Here is a 26799-nt window from a genome sequence, read left to right on the forward strand (position 1 = left end):
CATGAATATGCCGCGGAGGGGTCGGGGCGGTGCCGACTCCGAGCGCGGCGCGGAGCCCGGTGAGGAGCCGCCGGGATCCGGGTAGGGAGAGGACCCGGGGGGAGGAGCGTGTGGTGTGATTGGGGTTGAGGGTGAGAACGGGGTGGGGGGGAGGTGTATGGGTGATTGGGGTCCCAGGTTGGGGGGTGGGTGGGTGCTTGTTAGGGTGCAGGTGGTGTAGAAGGGGGCCTGGGGTTTTGAGGGTTTGGGAGGGACGAGGCATGGGGAGGAGCAGGAAAGTCACAAACTTTGCTGAGTATAACAACTCGGGGGTGGGGAGGCACTGGCAGCAGGGACGGGGTGATGGAGGAGAGGAACACATGGGGTGGGAAAGGGTGGGGGGAGGGGCAGGCTATGGATGCTAGGGTGGGGGGGTTCCCCTGCCGGACACAGTGTGTCACTGGGGGTCTCAGTGTAGCGTCCCCAGGGTGCCCCTCACTAGCGTCACTGATCCCCAGCTGCACCCTGGGGCTGATCCCAGCTTCCCCTCCCTGGCCTGTGGCCTCGGCCTCTGCCTGCCCTGGACCTGCATCTCCTCCACGGCTCCTCCCATCGCTTGGCCATGCCCTTTGGGCCCTTGCCAGAGCCAGGCCCTGGACCAGCTCATAGAGTTGCCTGCAAAGGGCTGTGTGTGTTTGTGTCTCTGGGAGCACCCGGTCTGGTCAAGCAGGGCTCACAGTGCCACCCTCAGCCACTCGGCCCCAGGTTTCTGTCAGGGGTGCACCCCTCCCCCCGACCCTCCCACTTGAAGCCCTGCCTGTGCCCTCATCAGCAATGCATTCTTTCCTGACCACCCCTCCCTGCATCCACCCCCTGCCTGCCTCCAGCCCTGCCTGGCCGTGCTTGTCCAGCACCTTGATCCCAGCCTCCCCACTGCAGCTGCTGACCCCCTTCTCCTCCCCAGCGCTCTCCATCTGCACAGCTCCCTGCCACCCTTCCCTTCCCAGTTCCCTCCCTTCTGCAGCACCCTGGGCTGGTTTCCCTCAGGCTACAATGGATCATAGCCACTCTCTGCAAAGTAGCTAATCAGCTCCCCCTTCCTGCTGGAGGGGGAAGGCGATGGGTCAGCTTCGCTTTTCACCCTCCTGAATCCGAGCACCTGGTTAGCTGGGCTGTCCCCTAGCTCTGCAGGTGTTGGAGTCCCTGCGAGCAAGGGCTTAGTCCTGTCCATTGCACTGTGCTGCTCCCTGGAGCCATGCAGGGCTTGGCCCTCTTGCTCTTTTCACTTTGCCCCCCCAGGCTTGGGCCTGGTCTGCACTACACAGTTAGGTCAACCTAACTCTGCCAGTGTCTACACTACAATGGGGCTCCTGCTGATGTAAGTCCCCACTACACCGACTTAATAACTCCACCTCTGGTGGAGGAGTAGTGCTTAGGGCGATGCAGTGTCTGTGTAGACGCTGCGTTACTTACGTCGCCTGTTGGCTGTCAGCCATGCGTGGGGCTGACAACTGGAGCCCCCCACCCCCATTCCCGGTGCTGACAGCCTGAGCTGAAAGATGGGCATGGGATGCACAGCTGGAGTCCCCACCACCACCCAGCATTGACAGCCTGAGCTGTCATCCCAGCATGGGGCTCACAGCTGGAACTGCCCTCTGCCCTGGGGCCCCAACTCTGAGCCAGGGGGCTCAATTTCACAGCAGAGAGCCAACCAGCCAACCAGATGCAATTATTTCACATTTTGTGAGCCCTGTGTTGCTGTCAGTGCCCCACAATGAGCCACTTCAGTCGGTGCAAGCGCTCCTGATGAGGATGTGTACCACCAGCAGAAGGAGGGCAGTGTGGACACCAACAGCTGATTTAATTGCTGTGGTGGCTGTAGGTCGACCTAATTGAAGTAGACCTAATTTTGTACTGTAGACAAACCCTTGGTCTCCTGTGCACCACCTTTAGCTGTGACCGTGTAGCTTTGGACTCCTCCCTGCTCACACCCTCTGCCTGTCCTAAGAGAGCTCCTGGCTTGGTTTGAACATTTCCCATATGAACATGGAGGTGTCCCGGCGAAGACCTGCCTCAGAGGCCTGGCACCCTTGGGTATTCCCTCCCCTGCTTCAGCCTACCCTCTGCTGGTAACCTTGGCCTCCTTCTGCCTGAACTGTCCTCCATCCCAAGGCCTGGTCTCCACTTAAAATCTACACTAAAAACTTGCATCAGCATCGCTGTAGCGCTTGTGGTGAAGCCGACGGGAGAGAGGTTGGTAGCTACGTTGGCAGGAGAAGCTTTCCCGCCAACACAGCGCTCCCTACACTGAGGGTTAGGTCGGTATAACTACGTCACTCAGGGTGTGGATTTTTCACACCCTTGAGTGACGTAGTTCTACTGAAGTAAGTGTGTAGTGTATATAGACCTACCCTTAAGCTGACATACTTTCTGCACTCAGAGGCGTGAATAATCCATGTGTAGTGGACAGATGAATGCTCTATCGGACTAGCTACTGTCGCTCAGGGAGGTGGTGTTGCTACAGTGATGGGAAACCCTTGTCCGTCGCTGTAGCATGTATCTACTACAGCGTTACAGCGGCATAGCTACAGCACCTTAACTGTGCTGCTGTAATGTCTGTAGTGTAGACATGGCCCAAGTCTCCTTTGCTTGCTATTCTGCCTGTGAACTCTATCTCTATTGAGGCTCCTCCCCCAGGGATCTCCTCTCACCTTGATGATTAGGTTCCCTTCTCCATGTCCCAGTGTGGCCAGAAGCCACCATCCACCTCCTTGCATCTACACAGAACCCCAGCCACGGCTCCCCTGTCCTTGGACTTCTCCTTTGGGTCCATGATTGGCTGTAGACATGGTCTACATGGTTGGTCCTGTTCTCAACCCCCTCTGTGGAGCTACCTGTTATTTTAGTAAGTATTTGATGACTTGCTCTTCAGTCTAGCAGACAAAGATCAAACAAGCCAAGGCTGAAGCTAAACAAATTCAGACTGGAAATAAGGTGGACATTTTTAACAATGAGGGGAATTAACCATTGGACCAACTTATCAAGTCTTGTGGTAGATTCTCCAGTACTAGCAAATTTTCAATCAAGAGGGGACGTTTTCCTAAAAGCTCTGCTCTAGTTGGTCAAGGAATTGGTCAGGGAAATCCTATGGCCAGTGTTAGAGATGATCACTGTAGACCCTTCTAAGTTCTATGACTATCCCATGAACCCTGTAGCCGGCTCTTCAATCCCTCTACTTGACCTCCTCCCTGAGCCTTCTCCTTTGGTGGCCCCTGAGACTCCCCTTCCTCCCAGGACTCATCTGGAAGCAGCTTAATTCTCCCTGGGGCTCAAACAGCTCTTAAAACCTCTTCCACTTGATTCCTCGCCTGGGGACCACCCGTGCTGTAATTGAATCGCTGTGTAATGGTTCAGTTATCTCCGCAGAGCCCCCAGGGGCCTGGCCTGATCTGTGTGGTTGTCTGCAATGGTGTTGGGGGTATGTCACTTTGGGGGTGCAGGAGGATTCCCCAGGAGTGGGAGAGGCAGGTTGGGGATACAGATCACCAGGGGAGCATCCCTCCATCACCATCCTTGCCTCCCCCAGCGCCTGCCCACTGAACCACTTCCCCCCAGCAGGCAGGAGAGCTGGAGATGTTCAGATCCTGCCTATGTTCAGTCTGGCTTGGCACAAGCTGGGATCTCTTACCCACCGAAGGGAGAGCACTGTGCGGGGTCTCAGAGCAAAGCTCAGGGGACCAGGAGGTAGGGGAGGGATGCTGCCTGCTGGCCAGTGGTGATAGCACTAGGAAGCCTCACTCAGCTGGAAGGTCTGGTGATGCCAGGGCGTGGTGTGTGAGGGAGGCAAGGGCCATGCCCAGGAGGTTGCAGCAGTGTTGGGAAGAAGCAGGAGAACATCAGGGGGCACAAGAGAAGTGGACATGAGGAAGAGGGAGGAGTGGGAAGGGGGTATTGACATGGGGGGAGGCAGGGTGTGGGGAAGGGGGCTGTGTGTGGATGGGACATGGGGGTATTGGCCTGGGGAGGCAGTGTGTGGGGGAGGGATGGTGAAGTGTGGGGGGTACTGGCACAGTGGAGGGAAGGCAGGGTGTGGGGAGGGTTGTGGTGTGGATGGTATATAAGGGGTATTGGCCTGGGGGAGGTAGGATGTGGGTGAAGGGGCACAGTATTATGGGGTGTGGGGAGTATTGGCATGGGGGGAGGCAGAGGGTGGATGCAGTGTCGAGGGGGTTGGCACAGTAGGAAAACGCAGGTTTGTGGAGGGGGCATAGTGTTATGGGGGGGGTATTGGTACGGGGGGAAAACAACTTCCGCATGCCCATTCTTCCCTGATTCTTGTTCTGCCCCGCAGCCCCCGCCAACTCCCTCCTGCCCCGCCCTCCCAGCACCCCCCGATTCGTGCCCCGCCCTGTCCCCTAGAAGCCCGTGGGGGACTGGAACTGGCCCGCCACCCCCCCCTCTCCCTGGCCCGGCTCTGGCTCGCTGCGCAGATCAGGCGGGAGCCAGCAGCCGCGGCGCAGCTGGGCCGCCTCGGATTCCAGCGCCGCGCCAGGAGGCTGGGAAATTGGGGGAGGGGGGAAGAGGGGAGAGACAAACCCGATGGCTTCCAGATGTGCCCACCCCGCCCGGCTTGGCTGGGGCAGCTGTGACGCCAGCTCCCCGGGGAGGGGCGGAGATCGGTTCCCACTGCGCCGGGGTGGGGGGGGCAGGAGCGGGGAGAGAAGGGCAGGGGAGTGGGGAGGGTCGGGGCTGGGAGAGTGAGGCAAGAGGAAAGCAGGCGGGGAGAGGAGAGGGGGAGTGGGGTAGGAGGAGCGGTGAAGGGGAGGGGGAAGGGAGGCGGGGCTGGGGGGGAGCAGAGAGGGAGTGGGGTAGGTAGAGTGGTGAAGGGGCGAGGGAAGGGAGGCGGGGCTGGGGGAGAGGAGCAGTGAAGGAGAGGGGAGTGGGACGGGGGAAGGGAGGCGGGGCTGGGGGGAGGGGCAGGAGGAGCGGTGAAGGGGAGGGGCTGTGGAGTGGGGCGGGGGAAGAGAGGCGGGGCTGGGGGTGAGCAGAGAGGGGGAGTAGGGTAGGAGGAGCGGTGAAGGGGAGGGGCTGGGGGGAACAGAGGGGGAGTGGGGTAGGTAGAGTGGTGAAGGGGCGGGGGAAGGGAGGCGGGGCTGGGAGGAGAGGGGAGGGGCAGGAGGAGCGGTGAAGGGGAGGGGCTGGGGGAGTGGGGCGGGGGAAGGGAGGCGGGGCTGGGGGTGAGCAGAGAGGGGGAGTAGGGTAGGAGGAGCGGTGAAGGGGAGGGGCTGGGGGGAGCAGAGGGGGAGTGGGGTAGGTAGAGTGGTGAAGGGGCGGGGGAAGGGAGGCGGGGCTGGGAGGAGAGGGGAGGGCTGGGGGAGTGGGGCGGGGGGAAGGGAGGCGGGGCTGGGGGAGCGGAGAGGGGGAGTGGGGTAGGAGGAATGGTGAAGGGGCGGGGCTGGGGGAGTGGGGTAGGAGGAGCGGTGAAGGGGAGCAGAGAGGGGGAGTGGGGTAGGAGGAATGGTGAAGGGGTGGGGCTGGGGGAGTGGTGAAGGGGCGGGGCAGGGGAAGGAAGGCGGGGCGGGATCGGAGTCAGGCCCTCGGAGAGAGCTGGTTTTTCCCGTCCCTGCTGCCTGAGTCACGGGAGCTTGTGCGCCCCAGCCCCGCCCCCCCCCCCCCCCTCGCCCGGCCTGCGATGAGGCAGCTGCGTGGAAGGTGAGCCAGGCTCCCCGCGGCCGGCCCAGGGGGATCCAGCTGGTGCTGAACCACGCGGGAGGGACCCAGAGGGGCGGGGGCACTGTGCGTGCGCGCCTGCGGGGGCGGGCAGAGAGTTGGGGGCTAGGGGCCGAGTTGGCACCGTGTGGATGGGGAATCAGCGCTGTGAATGGGCCGGGGGGGGGCTTGGCCCCGTGTGAGGGAACTTGCGGCGTTTGTGGGGGAATCAGGGGTTGGCACCGTGTGCAGAGGGCTGGGTGGGGCAGGGGGACTGGCGCTGTGTAAAGGGGGGTTGGCATGGGTGGGGGACGAGGGACTGGCACTGGAGGGTACTGGGGTTTGGCTCCATATGTGGCGGCGGCGGTGGGGAGTTGGGCCTGTGCAATGCAGTGCTGAGGGGGACATGTGAGGTTGGCACTGGGTAGGGAGGAGCAGGGGATTGGCACTGTATGAGGGGTAGTGGTGGGGAGTTGGTACTATGCATGGAGGAGTTGAGGGGAGGCAGGGGTCTTGCACTGTGGGAGGAGTGCAGGGGTTGGCACTGTGTTGGGGGCAGGGTGGAAGTTGGGGTAGGGGGCTTTGTTTGCCAGCTGTACATGGGATGCAGAGTGGTGGAGGTTGGGGTGTGGCTGGGGCTGTGCAGTGAGATGTGGGGCCTGTGGTGGGGGCGGTGCAGTGCCCAGCGCAGCTAGGGGGCATCCTCGGGTGGCAACAGCATGATGTGACCAGAGGGAGACAGTCGGTGATGGGGCCATGTGGGGCTTTCACAGGAGCAGCAGGGAGGGGGCTGGAGATGGAGCTGAGGGGCATGCTGGGAAATCGGGCCATGGATGGGAGCTGGGATGGGGGTGGAGGGGACGGAATCTGGCTAGTCCTTTCCAGGCAAGCCCCGATCTACCATCCCTCTCCTCTCTCCTAGGGGCTGACGTGTGCATCAGGTTAATCAAGCCTCAACCCAGGTGCCACCATGGCCTCCCAGACGCACCCCCTGCATCCCCCCTGCCCTACTTCCAATGGGAGCACGGGGGCCAGAGGTGGGCAGCTGGCGGGCAGCCCCAAGACAGGTACGTGCTGGTGGGGAAGGGAAGAGTAGAGCGGGGCTGGGATGGAAAATAACAGAGCTGGGGAGCAGCTCACTTGAGTGATGGGACCAGGGAACAAGGAGCATGACTGAGTTCAGAAGTTGCCTGGGAGTGGGGAATGGGAAACGGGACCTTTCCCCGCTAGGGGACACCGGCTTCAATCCTGCCCCAGACTGGCTCTGGGGGTGGGAGATGGGACATGGGGCCAGGCTCCCAGTTGCTTTTCAGGGGCCCATCTGTGAGACAAATTTGAGTTTTCAGCCTGGTGCCACCCTCACAACCCCCCAGCACTGAGCATCTGTCAGCACAGGCGCTGGAGAGCCATGTCCACCCCAGAGCGGCCAGTCTGGAGAGTGGGGTTGCCTGGGCTGTCCCTGTTGGGGCGGTGACCAGGGCAGTGCCTGCTCCGTGGGGTGCGCTGTTGGTGTTTCTTCGCCATGTGGTTGGGCTCTGAGATGGTCTCTCTCCCCCAGCTCCAGGTGACACTCGCCTGAAGCCGCCGGTCGGGCCCAAACCCCGCACACTGCCCAAACCGGCTGTACCAGCCAAGCCCTGCACCCCGCCGCCATCCCCTGGGTCGCGGCCCCCCCGCCTCGAGTTCCCCTCTGCCGAGAAGATCAACCTGCTGGCGGGTCCCAAGCCGTATGGTGGCAGCAGCACCGCCCTTAAACGCCTGTCCTTCGGCCTCAAGAGCCCCCCGGCGGAGACCTCCAATGTGAAGGGAGCACCACCACTTGCAGCCAGAGCCCTGTCCTGTACCACAGAAGAGAGATCGCTGGCTCCTGTGACGCCCCCTGCTGGCGGGCCCCTCGGAGTTCTCAAGGGCGCTGCCCCGTTCAAAGTGAAGCCGGTGCCGGTGGTGGCCAAGCCGGAGCGCTTCCCCGGAACCACGGTGGAAGAGATCTTGGCCAAGATGGCACATCCCCGCAAAGAGGGGCCGGGCAGTCCTGACCTGGCCTGGGGCCGGCGCTCAACCTTCAGCCCTGACAGCAGCTCCCGCTTCGGGCCCAAAAGCTATGCTGCCTTCCGGAGACAGCCTAGCGCCGAGGGAGGGGAAGGTGACGCTGTCGCCCCTGGCTTTGAGGCCTCCTGGGAATCTGGGCTCCCGGAAGCTCAGGAGAGCAGAGTGTCCTGTGGGGACAAGCCGGTCGCTGGCAGGACGAAGAGAGAAGGAAGCCCGAGTCCCATTGGAGAACGCCCGCCAGAGCCCCCAGACGGAGAAGCAGAGAGAGACCCTGGCACAGCCTCCAGGAAAAGGTGAGGGGCTGATGTGCAGGGGTGGGGCGTGCAGGGCATTGTGAGTAATGGCCTTGTCTGTTCCGGGGAATGGGCAAGGTGTGCTGCACTGCATTGTGAGTAAGAATCTGGCAAAAGCGCTAGGATCTGGTGCCTGGTCTTCCCCCCCGGGAAGCGGAGAGGAAGCCAGAAAGGGGTTTGTTACGTGGTGCTTCCTGGATGTAGAGAAGAATCCTAGAGGCACCCAAACAGCTCTTTGGCACCTGTATAAAATCACCCCTGTAGTTAGATGAGTGCAGCTCTGCATATGGACAAGATCTTAACACCTAGTGCAGAGTTAAACGGTGGAACTCCTTGCCACAGGATGTGGCTGAGGTAACAAACTTGGCACGATTCCCAAAGGGAGTGGATATTAAATAATTGTAACATGTCCACAAGGCCTTGGTTTATTTTGAGTTGGTTAGGAACGCGGTTAACCTAAACCAAAATAAGCCACTCAGTAAGGGTCCACATGGCAGGACTGTGCGCTTGGTTTAATTAAACCAAGGTGGGTTGACAGTAGATGGGGCCTGGGACATGTTCCCGAGAGCTGGCAGTTTGAGACCCACAAAAGAGATGAGAGCGCCGGGTAGGAAGGATCTCTGGAGAAATGTTTGGAAGAGGAGAGTGGACCAGGAGCATGATCCAGGTGCAGGGGGCACCGGGCTGGTGTGGGAGAAGATGGGAGAAGATCAGCTGTGGGCAGGTTGGTGAGGTTCTGACAGGCCTTGAATGTAAGGGTGAGGGGTTTGTAGTAGAGAGAAGAAGGGGCCATCAATGGAGGTAGGAGTTGAACGGGATATGACTGTGGAGTTAGAGAGGACAGAGTGGATCCTGGTGAATTTAAGTGTCGAGCTCTTCTAGAGAGCTTTAAATCCATAGATTTCAAAGCACTTTCCCAAGGAAGTAAGTTCCCCCATTTTACACATGGGGAAACTGAGGCATGGGGAGGGGCCATCCAAAGCACCCAGCAGCAGAGCCGGAAATAGACCCCAGGAGTCTGGAATCCAGTGCCCTACCCGTAAGGAATATTTTAGTCGGCAGGATGTTCTGGATACTAACCCCCCATTTCTCCGTGTTTTCTCTCCCTCAGTGGCTCCTCCCTGGCCGGCGCCAACTGCGACGGGGACCAGTCCGGACGCAGGAAGCCGCCATCCCCCCCTGGTGTGAGTTCTCGGCTCGCCCCCTCCAGCGTGGTAGCTGCTCTGCTCGGTGCTCTCCTTCCGGGCTCTCCTGTCTCCTCCTGGGCTCCCTCTCTCTGGGGTGCGTGTCTCCTCTCCCTTCTTTGCCAGCCCTAGGGCGCCAGCTCCTGCAGCTGTCCCAGGAAGTGAGGCCACGGAAACCCAGGTGTCCTGCATGGCACCATGGGTCCTCCACCCATAGGCTCCTAGGCCAATGCTGTTTTATCTTGCCCAGCCCCGGGGAGCGGGGTGGACACACGAGACCAGGCCAGCCAATTGAATCAGGGTCTCCTGAGGGGGGCGCTCCCCCCCCCCACCCTGGCCCAGGGACTCAGAACACGGCATTTGCTCTCAGCCCGGATGTCTGCGCCCAGGAGGGAGCAGCCCTGACTCACCACGTTGGGCTCGCTGACCTGGCAGGTATGCGGCAGGCGGGCGGTTCCTGGCCCCACTGGGCCCTTGGCCAAACTCCTAGGCAGGGAAGGCGGGGCGGGCACGCCCTCCCCCCCGCCCCCCAGCCACTCCTCTCAGGACGCCTGGGAGATAGCCAGGAAGAGGTTAACCATTAACTCCCTTTCCCTGGTGGGGGCGGAGTGGGGAATTGACCCTCGGGCCCCTTTCCCTTCTCTCTGGTGGGGGAGGAAGCATCTGACCCTCCTGCCCTGGGGCTGGGGGTCTCCAAAGCCCTGAATGCCACTCTGCAGCCATATGGCTTGATACCTCCTGCTTCCTTTTTCCTCCTCCTCCTCTCTGCCTTCATCTCCCTGCCATGGGGCTCCCCGCAGTGGGGAGGGGGAGGGCACCCTAGTTCATGGGAAGCTGCAGCTGAGGTTAAGCTAGGGAGCTGGGCGTGAGGCAGGAGTGGGGCTGGAGGGGTTGCCTGAGCACGAAGGGTAGGGTCGGGCAGCAGCCCCCCCAAGGGAGATTGGGATCCAGCTGGTATGAGTGATGCGGGGAACATCCTTGATGCCTCCAGTGAGATGCTCCCCATGGGGAAGGGGAAGGGGGACCCGGGCAGTGGAAGTCGGGGCATCTGGGGGTCAAGGGTGGTTCATGGGTGGTGGAGGTTGGGGCTGTCTGAGGGATGGGGGGAAGCCCCAGGCGGTGTGGGTTGGGGGAGGGGGAAGTCCTGAGGGTTGGGGGCAATCCGGCAGGGAGAGCCCCAGATGCTGGGGGTCGGGGCGGGGGAGGAAGCCCTGGGAGCTGGAGGTTGAGGGCCGTCTAGGGGACGGGGGGAAGCCTCATGAGCTTGGGGGGGGAATGGGGGGTTAAGCTCTGAAGATTGGGGGATGGGGGCAGCCCTGGGGACTGGGGGGGAAGGTCTTGGTGATGGGGTTCAGGGGCCATCCAGGGGATGGGGGCAGGGATGCTCCAGGTGCTGGGGGTCAGGAAGCGTCTGGGGATGGTGTTTGGGAGCTGTCCGGGGAGTGCATGGATAATGACTCTGATCTCCCGTTCTTCTCACAGTTCTCCTTGGCCCGGACCTGCCCCATCCCCATGGCTTCTGCTGAGCTCCCCTTTGGGGTGGCCCCCGACACCTCTGCTGGTCTTGCCCGGGCCCCAGGGGCCCCCATCCTCTCTGCCGAGCATCCTGCCTCAGCCCCGGGGTCCCCCGCTGTGCCTGCCGAGCTCCCCGCCCTTGGTTCTACCCCTGCCCACACTGAGCTCCTCTCCAAGGTCGGGCCCAGCTTCCCAGGCACCCCCGAGTCTCTGGCTAAAATCCCCATAGGGCTACTCCCGGCCCCCGATGCCCCAGACTTTCCAGCTGAGCCCTGCCCCAGAATCTCCCGCTCCTTGAGGTCTCTGGAGGTTCCTGGTGAGGGGTCCCCACCTCCGTCCGGCCTCCCTGCAGGCCTGGCACCAGGCACTCCGGATGCCTCCACAGAGCTCCCTCATAGCCCCCCTGCAGTGCGGGCCCTGTCACCAGGCCCCCCTGATGCCCCTGCCAGGCTCCCCCACAGCCCCCCTGCAGAGCGGCCCCTGGCACCAGGCCCCTCTGATGCCCCTGCCAGGTTCCCCCACAGCCCACCTGAAGGGCAGGCCCTGGCACCAGGCACCCATGATGCCCCCACAGAGCTCACCCACAGCCCCCCTGCAGGGCGGGCCCTGGCACCAAGCCCCCCTGATGTCCCTTCTGAGCTGCCCCCCAGAATCACTCACTCCCCAGAGGCCCCCGAAGCTCCTGTTCCATCCCCAGACACCCCCAATCTGTGTCCTAAGCTCCCCACCAGAGTCTCTCGGTCTCCAGGGTCCCCTGATGGACCCACTGAGTCCCTGGTGTCCCCGTACAGCCCCCCATCTCCTGAGCGGGGCTCCCCTTCACCCCTCAGCAATGCGGAGCCATATGTGGGGCCTGCACCAGCGGACGAGAGCTCCCAGTGGCCACAGCTGGGGCTACGGCGCTCCTCAGACGGGGTGGTGCAGCTGCCAGACAAGGGGCTAGGAATGGGAGTGCTGGGGGGCTCCTTGGCTGCCCTGCCTCGGGGAGGGCCGCCCCACTCCGGGCCACCCCTGGAGGGTGAGTCCAACTGGACCCTGTCGCAGTCGTTCGAATGGGCATTCCCATCTCGGACTGCAGAGTGGGAGCCCCCCAGGTCCCCCATCAGAGAGGCGGATGACTCCGGCCTCTCTGAGCAGGGGGACTCGGATGGGGAGGGCCCGGCTCCCGCCCCCAAAGGGTCTGAGGAAAGGAGCAGCTCACTGAGGGTGGGGCAACTCAGTGCTGCCCTGGATTGGCAGGACGCTGAGGCTGCTGGGAGTTCTGCCCACCTAGATGGTGCCATGGGGGCCCCAGGTGATCAGGGAGCAACTGAGGTGGGGGGCCTGGAGGCCCCGAGTCCTGGAGGCCCCGTGGCACAAACGGAGCCGCCCGTGGCTGAGCTGAAGGGCCTTGCAGTGGTGGATGAGGCGGGCACTAACTGGGAGGAGCAGGGCAGGCCACTGCTGGATGTCCCCCTGCGGCTGACCGAGCCGAAGCCAGGCCAGGAGAGAGCCGCCCCCCTTCTGTTGTCTGATGCTCCCCGGCCAGCTGGTGCTGACCAATGCCAGGAGGACAACTTGGTGCTGGGCCTGGCGCCGGCAGGGAGCTGCCAGGAGGGCCTGAGGCTGGGCGAGGCGGGTCCTGAGCCGCATCCCAATGCGCGCTGGCTGGATGAGCTGCTGGCATCGCCCCCGCCCAGTGCTGATGAGACCAAGAGAAAGGGCACACCTGAGCCCAGGGACCCTGCAGGGCCAGAGGTAAAGGAGGGGTGACCGTGTGCAGGAGGGAAGGGGGAATCTCTTGGCACCAGTGGGGGGTGCTAGGAAGACTTTGTGTCCTCAGTGTGTCTCTCTCCACAGGGTGAGTGTGGGGGAGGGGTGTCTCCCGAGGCCCAGCAGGGAGCGCTCTCCCCAGGGGGAGGGTCTCATTGTGGATACAGTGTCCTCTGCTGGATCTGGCGGATGTGTGTGGGGGCATGTCCCAGGGTATGTGGGTGGGGGAAGGCATTTCCCCAGGCCCCGCAGGGGGCGCTGTCCCCAGGGTGAGTGTGGAGGAGGCGAACGCCCTCCCCTCAGCCCATCCCTGGCTGTGGCAGCGAAGGGGTTAACTCCCTGCTGGGGTGAGGGGTGGGGGTTCTCCGCTGAGCAAGCTGGGCCGAGCTCCGCAGGGCTGGGCATTGGCTGCTGGCGGGGAGTGCAGAGCAGTCAGACAGGTTGGGCAGAGGCAGAGTGGAGCCTGCTGGGGCGAGCTGGGACAGGGAGAGCCGCTGAAGACAGCAGTAGAGCTGGCCTCTCCCGGGCTAACCTTCTTGGGGTGCGTGGGGTGGCCTGCTACAGCCATGGCCAGGGAGGCTGGCGGGATGTCTGTCCTGGAGCGACTCTTGGCTAACTTGGAGCTGCGGGACGAGGCTGGGCGTGCTCGGCACATGAGTGAATGGAGCGCCCCCTGTCCGGCTGTGAGTACAGACGGTGCTTCCGACAGCATCTGAGTGGGGGGACCCAGGAGACCTTGTTCCTGTGGCTGCCCAGGTGGGCTGGGTGGGGGGTTCAGATTGGCTGGGGCTGCCCAGTGAGATCTCACTCCCCCCAAGGGCTGTGGCAGAAGGGGGGGTCCCTGAGAGCAAAGGGCAGTGGGCCAGGATCAGAGGGGCTAGTGAACCGGAAACCTCAGGAAGGGTGGGCGAGTCTCCTGCCTGTCTTGCTGGGCGGAGAGGTGATGCTCAGGAGGGGAGGGTAACCCGGGACCCCAATGCCGCAGCTGTGGGGGATGTGCCCCCAAGAGACAGATCCCCTGGAATCCTGCCTGCCTCGCATACAGCCTGGCCGGTTTGGGATGGAGGAGTTGATGCTCTCATAGCCCCCCCCATCCCCCCAATTCTTGCCTCTTTTAACCCTATTCTCCTCCTCCCCTCCCAGGATCTCCTCGGCTGGTCGCGGAAGGATCTGTGCAGCGAGTTCGGCATCAGAGGGGCCCACCGGGCTGGTGAGTTTGGCTGGGCCACCGAGCCCAGCACGGGGAAGACAGACTGGCCCAGCAGTTACAGAGCCAGTGAGACGGAGCAGGATCGGGAGTTTGGCACTGGCACACAGGACTGGAGCGGCTCATACAAAGAGACGGAGCTGCTGGGCGATTCCAGTGTGGGGCACGGAAACTGGCCCGACGCCTATGGCATTGGGGACGGCTGCCGGAAGGAAGGAGAGTTCAACTCCGGCAACCCAGACTGGAGCAGCCAATACAACACTGGTGGTGCTGACAGCCCGGATGGGGAGTTCGGTACCAGGAAACTGGACTGGACCAGCACCTACGACATTGGGGACAGCACCCAGCAGGACAAGCGGTTCAGTACCGGCAAGCCAGACTGGACCCGCGAGCATGGTGTCGGTGATACCGACCAACAAGATAGAAAGTTCGGTACCGGCAAGCCAGACTGGACCCGTGAGCCTGGTGTCGGTGATACTGACCAACAAGATCGAGAGTTCGGCACCGGCAAGCCAGACTGGACCTACGAGCCTGGTGTCAGTGATACAGCCCGTCAGGTTAGAGAGTTCGGCACTGGCAAGCCAGACTGGACCCGTGAGCCTGGTATCAGTGATACAGCCCAGCAGGATAGAGAGTTCGGCACCGGCAAGCCAGACTGGACCCACGAGCCCAGGGTCAGTGATACAGCCCAGCAGGATAGAGGGTTTGGCACCGGCAAGCCAGACTGGACCCACGAGCCCAGTGTCGGTGATACAGCCCAGCAGGATAGAGAATTCGGCACCGGCAAGCCAGACTGGACCCACGAGCCCAGTGTCGGTGATACAGCCCAGCAGGATAGAGAGTTCGGCACCGGCAAGCCAGACTGGACCCACGAGCCCAGGGTCAGTGATACAGCCTGGCAGGATAGAGGGTTTGGCACCAGCGAGCCAGACTGGACCTATGATCATGGTGGTGGTGATACAGACCAGCCGGATAGAGAGTTTGGTACCAGCAAGCCAGACTGGATCAACATGTACGGTGCTGATACTGACCAACAGGATAGAGAATTGGGTACCAGCAAGCCAGACTGGACCCACGAGCACGGTGTTGGAGATCCGGACCAACAGGAGAGAGAGTTGGGTACCAGCAAGCCAGACTGGACCCACGAGCACGGTGTTGGAGATACGGATCAACAGGAGAGAGAGTTGGGTACCAGCAAGCTAGACTGGACCCGTGAGTACGGGATCAGTGATACTGACCATCAGGGGAAAGAGTTTGGTGCTGGGAAGCCAGCCTGGACCCAGGAGTGCAGTGTCAAGGCCAATGGGCAGGGTAGAGAGTGGACCTGCGAATATGGTGTTGGCAATACCACCCAGCAGGACAAGCCAGATTGGACCCGCGAGTTCGGTGTTGGTGATGGTGCCCGGCAGGACAGAGCTTTCAGCCCTGACAAGCCAGCTTGGTTTGGTGAATATGGCATTCACCATACAGACCGGGAGAGTGCCTTTGGCTCTGGTGTTGGAGACTCCGACAGCACGGCCCAAGAGCCTGGTGCCAGGAAGCCTGGGTGGAGTGGCACCGACTGGCAGGAGAGCAAGTTCCCCTTCGCTAGGAGGGATTGTGCCAGTGATTTCAGGATCAGAGGAGCTGAGCACGAAAGCCAGTTTGGCGTCATTGGGACTGAGCGGGCGGGTGGCTTTGGCTTGAGCACTTTGGAACCATCTGGTGCCGTCGGGACCCTGGGCCCAGCAGAGCATGGAGAGAGCCGGACTGACTGGGCGGGCTATACCAGGACTGTGGACCTGGATGAGCCAAGAGAGGCTGGTGTGGGGCAGTCCGACTGGACCCAAGATCTAGGCCTCAGTGGCACAGATCCCTCTGTCGGCCTGGGAGCAATCAGTCCTGAGGAGCCCAGCGGGGGATGGATGGATTGGACAAACGAACTGAGCGTGAGCAGCATGGATCCCTCCAGCAGTCTGGGGGCGGGGGGCGCCGATACACCCAGAGAGCCTGGCGTGGGGCAGCCAGATGGGGCCAGCGACCTTGGCCCGGGAGGCCCGGCCACAGCCAGTGGCTTCGAGAGCATGGGCCCGGCAGAGACCAGAGCGAGACAGACTGACTGGAGCCGTGAGCTCGGCTCTGGGGATGAGGGCTCCGCTGAGACCAGGGAGGCTGGAGCAGGGCAGATGGACTGGGCCAGCGAGGTCGGGATCGTACATGGGAAACAAACCTATACCACAGCCATGGCTGGCTTGGAGCCACATGGAGACAGGTGAGGGCTGCGCTGGGTGTATGAGGTTTGGGCTGAAGCGTAGGGTGCTCCATCCCGGCCTTCACTGCTCATCAGAGCAGCCGGTGACCCACCTAGGCTGGGGTCCAGTCTCAAACAGTAGCTGTTTTCAGTGGGGCAGAGGGGAAGGGGGGAGATCTCATCCTGATCCCAGTGTGGGGCTGTTTAGACAGAGTACTCTCGTGGGGATCAGCACCGCTGTGCTTGCCTAAATGGCCAATGCCTGTTGGCTGCTGAGCTCATTGCTCTCAAACATCCTGCAGCAGCGAGTTCCACTGCTTAACGCCTCCTCTCCTTGGGGATGCCTCCCTTGGACTGCCACCCAGCATGGTCATGCGCCCCCTCATGCTGGCTTGCATTCGCCCACCACCTGTGGACCCTCTCCTTCCTCTCGTGTTACCCTCCTTGCTTTGGCGCCTTGGCTTTGAGTCAAAGCTGCCGTAGCCACAGGAACATTCCCGTTTGCATCTTAGTCCCCTTTCTTGCTGGCTCAGCTGGGCTTGGATTTGAGCTGCCTGTGGCCCTCCCAGGAGCTCTGCTGTTCACCCACAGCCCGTTAGTTCAGGGCTGTAGGTGGCTACCCAGGCAGGAGGCGCTGCCCCACCCGCATGTCTCAGGGCAGTTTTTATTCTTCAGCGTAGGCAGGACGTCCGCCCAGAGAGTCACTCCTCCGCCTGCGCGGGGCTCCAGCACCGAGACACTTCCCTCCCATCTCTGTGTGCTGAAAGGAGGGTACTCACCTCCGTTTAGCCCCCCTGAATCAAAGCCCAGCTCCCTTCCCGGTGAGATCCACCAACCCGGTCTAGAAAACCCCTTTCCAGTTGGCCCTGAGAGTTGACCAGGGGTGGCCAGACACAGGACCCCTGGCCCAGGTGGGCAGGCTGTTCCTTACAACACACCTTCGATTGCGTCTGTTGAATTCCATCTGTCGCTGGGTTTCCTGACCTTGGGTGAGTGGCCTTGGCCATCCAGTAGCTTTGTCTCATTGGCGAATGTTGCCACCCATCTATTTTCTCCTCCCCAGTCCCTTGTCCAGTGTGTAGTCTATGGTGCATCAGGCCTGCGAGACTTTCTGCTACTAGCTTCCTCGTGCTAGGAGAATGGGGCATCCATTCTTACGGTGCTTCCTGTTTTAGAATCCAAGACAGTGCTTCCCCTCCCGCCTCGGCTCCCATATTCTTAGTAGACGCCAGTGCGGGGTCTTTTGTCTAAGCCATTCAGGCAGGTGTCGGCAACCTTTCAGCAGTGGTGTGCCGAGTCTTCATTTATTCACTCTGATTTAAGGTTTCGCGTGCCAGTAATACATTGTAACGTTTTTAGAAGGTCTCTTTCTAGACGTCTATAATATATAACTAAACTATTGTTGTCTGTAAAGTAAATAAGGTTTTTAAAATGTTTAAGAAGCTTCACTTTAAATTAAATTAAAATGCAGAGCCCCCCAGACCGGTGGCCAGGACCTGGGCAGTGTGAGTACCATTGAAAATCAGCTCGCGTGCCGCAGGTTGCCTACCCCTGCATTAGAGCCACTGAGCAAACTCATCAGCCCAACCGGAAGTGCCTTCAAGGGACCTCCTTCCCAGGTGTTCGGTGCTTTCTGAGAACTGAGCCCCTTTAAGCTGTCTCAGATTGGTCCCCCCCAAAAATGGAGGCCCCCCCCAAATCATTAACCACTGTGGAAATTGGAAGCCACTGTGATTGGGGCAGTTCTCTGGCCTGTTTCATCTCCCAGATCCTAGTCACCTGAACCCTCATCAAATGACACATTCAGAGTAGATGGGAGGGCCACACTTTGAACAGCTGCAACAGATGGCCAAGGGAGGGAGTGGATATTTCCATCCCTTGATGTCTTCAGATGAAGCCTGGCCACCCTCCTGGAAGACATGCGTGAGCCAAACACAAGTTACTGAGCTCAGGATGGGGGTAACTGGGTGTGTTATGCAGAAGGTCGGGCTAGGTGATCGATTGGTCTCTTCTGGCCTTCATGCCTATGGAAGGGGGAAGTTCCAGAATTGGAGGTCACTTGCCAAGAACCCTCCCCCCACCCCCCAGCTGTTGTGTTTACTTTGTGCTTTTCCCCACTGGGTGCTGTCTGAGGGCTGATCGCCAGCAGCGGCCTCTCGTCTCAGAGGAGAACACAAGCAGGTAGAGGGAGGAGAGCGAAGCCAACATGTTGGAGCAGAGTGGGGGGGTAGGACCCAGATCGGTGTCCCAGCCACATGGCCCATCTCTCTGTATGGGAGCTGTGCTGCTCTGGAAACATCGCGTGTGCCGTGGCACTCCCCTTAAAGCAGTGGTTCTCAAACTTTTGTACTGGTGACCCATTTCACATAGCAAGCCTCAGAGTGTGACCCCCCCCCCTTATCAATTAAAACCACTTTATAATATATTTAACACCATTATAAATGCTGGAGGCAAAGCAGGGTTTGGGGTGGAGGCTGACAGCTTGCGACCCCCCATGTAATAACCTCATGACCCCCTGAGGGGTCCTGACCCCCAGTTTGAGAACCCCTGCTTTAAAGCCTCATCATCACCCCCTTCCCTCCCGTGTAGTAGCTGTTCTCTACTGGCCTCCTTTAGTTCACTGGCTTAGTTCTTCCGATTCCTTCCCAGCATTCATGCGATGTGTTCCACCGCGGGATCCAACAGCTTCGCTTGGCCCGTACGGAGTAACCCGGGGTTGGGGTCCAAGTTCCCTGTAAGCTGCAGGGCCGCACAACAGCCTATTTAGTGCCATGCGGACGTTCAGGGAACCTGCTGGGGGAGGGGCGGCTGGGGGAGGGGCACCCCTCCTCTGGCCCCCAACCTGACCTGGACCTGTCCCGGCCATGGCAACCCTCCCTGAACCCAGCCCAGGCCCGGACCTGCGGGGGCTGGGGGAGGGGCGCATATCCTGCACCCCAGCCCCGGAGCTGCTGTGGCGGGGAGAGGCGCCTCTCTCACTCAGCCCAGGTGCTGCTGCAGGGAGAGAGCTGGGGGGTGGGTGGGGAGTCTTATCTCCCCGCCATAGCCCTGGAGCATCCTCCTGCACCCCAAATCCCTGATCCCCAACCCCACCCGGAGCCCTTCCACCCTCACCCCCAACCCTCTGCCCCAGCTCTGAGCCACTCCTCCCGGGCTCCACCTCAGAGCCTGCACCCCCAGCTGGAGTCCTCACACCCCTGCACCCCAACCCTCTGCCCCAGCCCTGAGCCCCCTCCCACACTCTGAACCCCTCAGCCCCACCCCCACCACATGAATTTTGTTATGTGCACCAATATGAAGGTGAAGTGTTACACATCGCCTCCATATTGGTGCATATAACAAAATTCGTTCCCCACATGGGTGGGAAAAATTAAAGGAAACATAGTGCGCTGGCGTCCCACAGCATCTGAGTACCCCCTTCGCGGCCAGGGAGCCTATGGGCTTCTGGCACGTGGCTTCGCCCTCTGGAGTCCCTGGAGCAGTCCTGGTTCCCCATTAGCTCCTGATACTGGGGATGCGTCCACAGAAGGGGACCCAGCCCCGGAACTCGCAGCAGCGCTCTGGTCTGCATGCTCCGCAGGGAGGCTCTGGCACGTAAGGACCCAGGCTACAGTTGGTGGTGGACGATGTAATCGGCTCTGGAGTAGCCAGTTGTCGGAGATCATGCCAGCAGTCAGTTGTTGGGTGGAGCTTGGAACTCCATGTCCTGGCTGTTGGCTTTGCACTGCTGCTGGGGTTGTAGCAGGGCGCTGCCCAGGATCGGGGCCCTGCCGGACAAACCTGGCACCGCAGAGCTAACAGGCACCGCCAAGAGCAGTGTGTTTCTGCCCCCACCTTTGGGGTAGCTGCGGCTGGAGTTGCACCACGTGTGTCCTTATCCCGTGTCTGTGCATCCGTCACTCTGCCAGCCCTCCTTTCAGGCTGCCCATCGGTGTGGCGGCCGAGCGCCCTGCTAACATGCTCCATTTGTCCTCCCTGGAGCAGGGAGAGGGCCTGGAGGAAACTTCCAAAACACAAAGAGAACCACTGCCCTCAAAGCCCCAGTTGAGCTGCCCAGTGTTTGGGGCCGGCTGCCGGGAGTATCCAGTGTTTTAAAAACTGCCCCCGCCCAACCTCTGGAGTGGGCTGATCGACCCTAGACTCTGCATCTGCTGACCTCTGATGGCCTGTCAGGTCCCTAGTCTCTTCTGCCCAAACCCCAGCTCCCGCTGAGTCAGTGGGGCAGCACTGGGCCCCTCCTCTCTGGCTGGCATGTTCTTTCCCTGGCGCCAGGGGTCTTCCGGGCGCTGTGGCCTGGCTCTGTTGTCCCACCTGTTGCTCTGGGCTGTGCACCCCTCCAGTGGCTCTCTGAAGGCCTTCGCCAGCCGCTCCCGGGCAGGACACCTTCCCGGCCTACCCAATGAATTCGGTTAAAGGGATCAGGATGTGTCTGGGTTCTATTCCCATCTCTGCTACTGAACCCCTGGGCAAGTTGCTGTCCCATCCCGTGCCTCAGTTTCCCCACGGGGATAATGATTTTGATCTACTTGGAGGGCGTGTTCGGGCCCTGGAGTTAGCGCTACATTGGGGCGAGCTGCGCTCATTTCCTGGCCTAGCTCCTGGGCAGGTGCCCAGGCCAAGCTGCGAGGAGCCCCATCTGTTGTATGCCCCGTAAGGCCAGGTGAGGGGGCTGTAGGCTTGGGCTTCGTGCACAGTGAGGGGGGAGCAGAGGAGTCTGGGAGGAGAGTGAGGGGGTATTGGGGGGGAGGGGAAGCAGAGAGGGCTGGGAGGGGAGTGAGGGGGTATTGGGGGGGAGGGGAAGCAGAGGGGGCTGGGAGGGGAGTGAGGGGGTATGGGGGGGGAGGGGAAGCAGAGGGGGCTGGGAGGGGAGTGAGGGGGTATTGGGGGGGGAGGGGAAGCAGAGGGGGCTGGGAGGGGAGTGAGGGGGTATTGGGGGGGGGAGGGGAAGCAGAGGGGGCTGGGAGGGGAGTGAGGGGGTATTGGGGGGGGGGGAGGGGAAGCAGAGGGGGCTGGGAGGGGAGTGAGGGGGTATTGGGGGGGGGAGGGGAAGCAGAGGGGGCTGGGAGGGGAGTGAGGGGGTATTGGGGGGGGGAGGGGAAGCAGAGGGGGCTGGGAGGGGAGTGAGGGGGTATTGGGGGGGGGAGGGGAAGCAGAGGGGGCTGGGAGGGGAGTGAGGGGGTATTGGGGGGGGAGGGGAAGCAGAGGGGGCTGGGAGGGGAGTGAGGGGGCATTGGGGGGGGAGGGGAAGCAGAGGGGGCTGGGAGGGGAGTGAGGGGGCATTGGGGGGGGAGGGGAAGCAGAGGGGGCTGGGAGGGGAGTGAGGGGGCATTGGGGGGGGAGGGGAAGCAGAGGGGGCTGGGAGGGGAATGAGGGGGCATTGGGGGGGGAGGGGAAGCAGAGGGGGCTGGGAGGGGAGTGAGGGGGCATTGGGGGGAGGGGAAGCAGAGGGGGCTGGGAGGGGAGTGAAGGGGTATGGGGGAGGGGAAGCAGAGGGGGTTGGGAGGGGAGAGGGGGGAGGGGAAGCAGAGGGCTGGGAGGGGAGTGAGGGAATATGGGGGAGGGGAAGCAGAGGGGGCTGGGAAGGGAGTGAGGGGGCAGGGGGAGGGGAAGCAGAGGGCTGGGAAGGGAGTGAGGGGGTACGGGGGAGGGGGAGCGGAGGGGGTTGGCAGGGGAGTGAGGGGGTACGAGGGAGGGGGAGCGGAGGGGAGTGAGGGGGTATGGGGGGAGTGGGAGCAGAGGAGGCTGGCATGGGAGTGAGGGGGTATGGGGGGAGTGTCGGGGAGGGGGCTGGGAGCAGAGGAGTGGGGCGTGAGGGGCGGCTCCATGGACCAGGGAGGGCACGGTCTCACTGTTCTCTCCCCCAGCAGTGGCCCTGGCAGCCCCCGGCTCTCCGGCCCGAGCCCCCTGCTGGAAGAGATGTTGGCCAAGGCGGCAGCCCAGCACAAGAGCCCCGGAGAGGAGAGGGGGCCACCTCCTGCACCCAACGCCCGCCCCTTGCCGCTGGAGGAGGATGGTGGGCCCAGGCCCGAGGGGGATGGCGCGCCCAGCCCCTCGGATGCCACGGATGGGGGCTGGCTGCCGATAGAAGCGAGGAGGCTGAGCCAGCCAGGGCGCCGCGGGAGCCAGCCCTCCCCACCAGACGAGGACTTCACCTTCCTGGAGGTGAGCCTGGGGGATTTCCCGGCAGTCTCTGCTCCCTCCCTCCTGGGCCTGGTGCTGGTTGTGGTTGGGTACATGGTCCTCCCCACCCCCATGCCCACACTGGGAGCCAGGGCTGTAGGGGGGCGGTGACCTCAACCCCTTCCTTTTCCCTGCCAGATGGGGACGCCAGGTGGTGGCTGGCATGGGGGTAGGGCAGGCTGCCATCAGAGGGGAGCACTCCCTATGCCCTCCCTGGCGACCCTCCAGCAGGGAGACCGCATGTCTGGGTTGAGACTCCCCCACCCCCGTGCTGCGGGGGATACTGACTGGAGATGGCGGGGGGGGCTGGATGGTTAACCCTTTGTTGGCCTTGGTGAGTCACATAGGTTCTTGATCGTGTCCCAGGGCCCCAGAGGGAGCACGCCCATCCCTGTGGGTTGCCTCAGGGATTGGGTCTCTCTGAGGGGTTGGCTGGGATTGTCCCTGCTGGAGCCCTGAGACAGATGGGGCAGCCTGGCGCCCTCGTGAGCTTTCCCCTCATGGCTCGGCACAGGTCAGCGGTGATCCTGGATCGGTGGCTGTAGCAGCTGCGGGGTGGGTGGGGCAGCATCATGCCCCCATGGGCCCTTCCCTCGCGTCTGGGCACTGATCGGTATCTCCGCCTCCCTCCCTCCCCGGGGCATGTACAGGACATGGAAGTTCTTGACAGTGCCATCTACCGGAGCAGAGCCAACCTGGGTCGCAAGCGAGGTCACCGGGCGCCGGCCACACGCCCCGCAGGCAGCCTGGGGCTGTCTGAGGTGGAGGCAGCCGACTGGATGTTCCGGGACTCCACAGGTGGGACCTGGGGCGGGGCAGGCTGCGGCTCGCTGGCCGGCCTGGTGCTGACCTGGCTTCCTGTTCGGTGACGTGCTGTGATGTCAGCATGGCGTTTCTCGCATGCTCTTGGTGTGCCATTAGCGTGTGTTCCCATGTCGGAGGGTGTGTTGGCGTGGCCATGGTGGGTGTTGCCATGTAGCATGACGGTGGCATGTGTTTCTGGGTGGCAGGGTGCTGTTGTGCCAATGGCACATGGTTGTTGGTGGTGAATGTATGTGGGGGTGTTATGGGGTGTGGTGTTGGTGCCCCACTCCCAGGTGGAGCGTGTGTTGGCGTGTGAGCCCACATGGCACAGGCACCAATGCACGTGTGCCGCTGTGTCGGTGGCATTGGCGTGTGTCCCCATGTGGTGGCGGTGCTGATGTTTGGGCCCTGCGTGGCCTAACGCTGACCCTGTGTCTCCCCTCAGAGCCCAGAGCGGTGCACTGGGCGTCCTCAGACGAGGAGGTGGCGGAGGAGCCCCAGAGCAGGCGGGCACGGCCCTCGCCAGCGGCCAAGGGGGTGAAGGTGCCACTCTTCCCGGGCCTGAACCCCTCAGCTCTCAAGGTAGCACCTGCCAGGGCTATCGGGAGGTGGGAGAGGAGGAAATGACATGGGGTGCCCACCAGGGATGCAGCCAGTGCCCATGGGATGTTGGGAGGGCTGAGTAGGGGAGGGAGTGGGAAGGGGGTGTCGGGAATGGTCATGGGGGAGGGGTCTTGGGAGAAGTGGGCACTGAGGGGGTGAGGTGGGTGCTGGAAGTCTTGTGTGGTGAGGTGCAGAATGTGGGGTGCCCTGGGGGGTGCAGGGTGTGGTGAAGATGGTGCTGGGGGAGCTCCCAGATCAGGTGGAAGGGCTCAGAGACGCAGTGAGGGATGACACCTCTTCTCCCCGTGCCTGCCCTGGCTCTGCACTGCTCCCGGAAGCAGCTAGCATGTCCCTGCGGCTCCTGGGGAGGAGGTAGGGGACCCTGCACGCTGCCCCCGCCCTGAGCGCCAACTCCACAGCTCCGATTGGCCAGAAACTGCGGCCAATGAGAGCTGCGGGGGCGGCACCTGCAGGCAGGGGCAATGCACGGAGCCCCCTGGCCCCACTCCCAGGGGCTGCAGGGACGTGCTGGCCAATTCCGTGAGTGGTGCGGGGGCAGGGCGGGCAGGGAGCCAGCCGGATCCCGCGCCTCTCACTGCTTCCCACATCCCAACCCCCTGCTCCTGCCCTGAGCCCCCTTCAGCACCCAAACTCCCTCCCAGAGCTTGCAGCCCGCACCCCCTCCTGCACCCCAACCCCTGCCCCAGGCTTCCTCCCGCACTCTGAACCTCTCAGCCCCAGCCCAGTGAAAGTGAGTGAGTGTGGGAGAGAACCAGTGACGGAGGGGGAGGGGGAGGGGGGGGATGGAGTGAGTGGGGCAGGGTCTCGGAGAAGGGGTGGTCTGGGGGCGGGGCCTCAGAGAAGGGGCAGGGCAGAGAGTGGGGCAAGAGTGTTTGGGTTTGTGTGATTAGACAGTTGGCAACCCTATTGGGGAGGGTCAGAGGGAGACATGCCGTTCGTGGGGGGGGGCGACATACAGACAGAACTAGGGCATCCGTGTGTCTGTCTGAGATCCCCCCTTCCCCCCCTCCCCAGGCCAAGCTGCGGGGCCGGAACCGCTCTGCAGAAGAGGGGGCCCAGCTGGGGGAGGCCAAGCCAGCCACGCCCAAGGAGTCCCACGTCCAGCGCTCCAAATCCTGCAAGATCCCCGGCTTGGGGGGGAAACCCCTGGCGCTGCCCCCCAAGCCAGAGAAATCCTCAGGGTGAGTGTGTGGGGGTGTCTCTGGTGGGAGGTTGGGTTTGAGGGTTTCAGCAAGTGTCTATGCACCTAGGGGCGTTAAAGCAGGTGTTAGGGGGTGCATAGACCCTGTGGGGTGGGGGTGTGTGTAGACCCTGTGGGGTTGGGGGGGTGTAGATGTGATGGTGTCGGGGGAGGTGGGGGGTGTAGACCTTGGGGGGTGAGGAAGTTCCATCCTTTTCCTGTCAGCTCTGCCATTGCCGCTGCCTCCTCACCCCCCAGGTCAGATGCCACCTCGCCCCACTGGCTGCAAGTGCTGAAGCTGAAAAAGAAGAAATCCTGATGGCCCCATTCAGGTGAGGGCCCCGTGGGCCTGCGCCGGAGGCTGCGTCGCGCTCCCACTGCGGCAGTTTGCACACGACATGCTGCATGCCCCCCAGAGCTCCCTGCAAAGCCACGTCCGGCTGGTGCGACGCACGATCCCTCTTGCAAACGGGTGTGACGCTGCCAAGGGACATGTGGCCCAAGCCCACTGGGTCAGGGGTGTGACGCGGGTACAAGTGGGCTGTCGGCCAGTGGAGATCGGACAGCCAGAGCCAAGCCCAGTCACTGGGCTCACCCTGCTCTGGTACCTCCGATCTCAGACACACGGCTGCAGGGCACGGTTTGGGGGAGGGACTTGGCCCCTGGCCCCCTGGTGCTCCTACTGGAGATTTCCCCTTCCCGTCCATGGGCAGAGCAGGTGGGGGATGTGCTGACTCTGGGGAGGTCAGGCTGGTATCCTTCACCCCTGGCTTTCTGAATTCCAGCCATGGGCCATGTGTGACTCGGGCCATAGTGCCGCAAAACAGCGTGGTCACCAGCTGTTGGGGTTCTTTGCACCACCTGGTGGACGCTGTGGTGCTTGGCACCTAGTCCTTCCTCTGGGGCGTGGCTCTGAGCCCATCTGGAGAGGGCAGGAACTAAGCCGGTTGAAAGGGGAAATTCACACTGAGCAGCGGGGTAACACTTCCTGACAGGGGCAGATCCAGCCAGGAATTGTCCCCCCTGGCAGAAGGGTTGGGAGCCCCATCGCTCCCCAACAGGGGGATGGATCTGGCCAGGGAATTCCTCCCCTCCTCCCCCCCCCCCCCCCCCCGCCAACCACAGGAAAACATCCTTCTGGTGAGGAAGGGGCTGGGACCTCTGTCTAGCACTACACAGTTGCCTTTATTGCCACTCAAGATTAGATCCTCCTGCTGCGGAAACAGGCGTGGACCGCTTGAGCTGGGGGGAATCTCCCTTGACAGTGCGGGGCACATGACACACAGCTGCGGCTGGCCAGGCTCCCTCCAGAGGGGCAGTGGTGCTGCAGGGTGCCAGTCTCCCTCTCCAATACCTGCCATCTCTCCTTTATCTTCCAGGCATTTCTCTCCTGCTGCTGGGGCTGGGACAGCTGACTCTCCAAAGAGGCTCGTCGGGATGGAAGGGACGGCGCAGTGATTGGAGACCCCCTCCCGCCTGCCTGCCCACCCCCTGTGCACAGCTGGGACCCCCGGCAGGGCAGTGAGGGGGTGGGAGTGGGGGCAGGGAAGGCACATCTATGCACTTTGTATCACGCTCGCTCCCTGAGCTGCCGGGTCCCTCTGTCCCCGCCCCCGCGAGCTGGCTGCTTCCTTCGCTCTGTCCTTTATACCATGTACCTGGTCTGAAGCCTCTATTATTTTGTAATCGGTGACAGGGCCTGGCCCTGACCCTTCCCCCTTCCCCGCTGAGCCGGGGGCGGGGGGAGCCCCGGGGCCAGGGCGTTCGCTCGCTCTCTGCTGCTATCCTACACTTTCCTGGCCAAGAGCAATGGATTATTTTTTCTATGCCACTTGATGAGACAATAAACGATTTCTGGTAATGGTGGGGGCGGCTGCGGTCTTGGGCGCGTCCCTGTTACGTCGTCTCCCTTTGCCCTCCCGGACCTCGCTCACTAGGCCCCGCTCGGCCAGCAGGGGGCAGAGGATAGCACCCTGCAGAGTGCCTTCTGGAGGGCTGGCAGGAGGGAAGCCCAGACCTAGCACCTTGTGCTCCCTGGATTGCTTGTGCCCCCAAGCCTCACGGAATTCATCTCTGCTGGGGGCTGTTGGGGT

The 26799-nt window shown here is 62.3% G+C and overlaps 1 protein-coding gene across 4 annotated transcripts; it reads left to right on the top strand.

The window, feature by feature from the left end:
- On the top strand, positions 1-26572 carry TNKS1BP1 (tankyrase 1 binding protein 1). Of its 4 annotated transcripts, none has more exons than XM_054028492.1 (12): positions 1-81; positions 6611-6755; positions 7247-8030; positions 9142-9214; positions 10697-12466; positions 13625-15939; positions 21783-22080; positions 22749-22896; positions 23348-23484; positions 24541-24707; positions 24965-25038; positions 26086-26572. In XM_054028492.1, the coding sequence occupies exons 2-11, from the start codon at positions 6659-6661 to the stop codon at positions 25023-25025; spliced, it is 5850 nt and encodes a 1949-aa protein (XP_053884467.1). In that variant the 5' UTR covers positions 1-81; positions 6611-6658; the 3' UTR covers positions 25026-25038; positions 26086-26572. The 4 variants fall into 4 exon arrangements, with proteins under 4 accessions (XP_053884467.1, XP_053884469.1, XP_053884468.1 ...); XM_054028494.1 differs by having other exon boundaries at positions 21786-22080; XM_054028493.1 differs by lacking the exon at positions 1-81 and adding an exon at positions 5592-5691.
- Positions 26573-26799: the final 227 nt, after the last annotated feature.

Source organism: Malaclemys terrapin, chromosome 4, assembly GCF_027887155.1.
Source record: "Malaclemys terrapin pileata isolate rMalTer1 chromosome 4, rMalTer1.hap1, whole genome shotgun sequence".
Classification (NCBI taxonomy): Eukaryota; Metazoa; Chordata; order Testudines; family Emydidae; genus Malaclemys; species Malaclemys terrapin.

Bases quoted from the DNA above. Each gene is read 5' to 3' on its own strand.
- TNKS1BP1 (XM_054028492.1), top strand. From the start codon at position 6,659: ATGGCCTCCCAGACGCACCCCCTGCATCCCCCCTGCCCTACTTCCAAT. The intron at 6,756-7,246 runs GTACGTGCTGGT...TCTCTCCCCCAG, and splicing joins GGCGGGCAGCCCCAAGACAG to CTCCAGGTGACACTCGCCTG. The intron at 9,215-10,696 runs GTGAGTTCTCGG...TTCTTCTCACAG, and splicing joins AGCCGCCATCCCCCCCTGGT to TTCTCCTTGGCCCGGACCTG.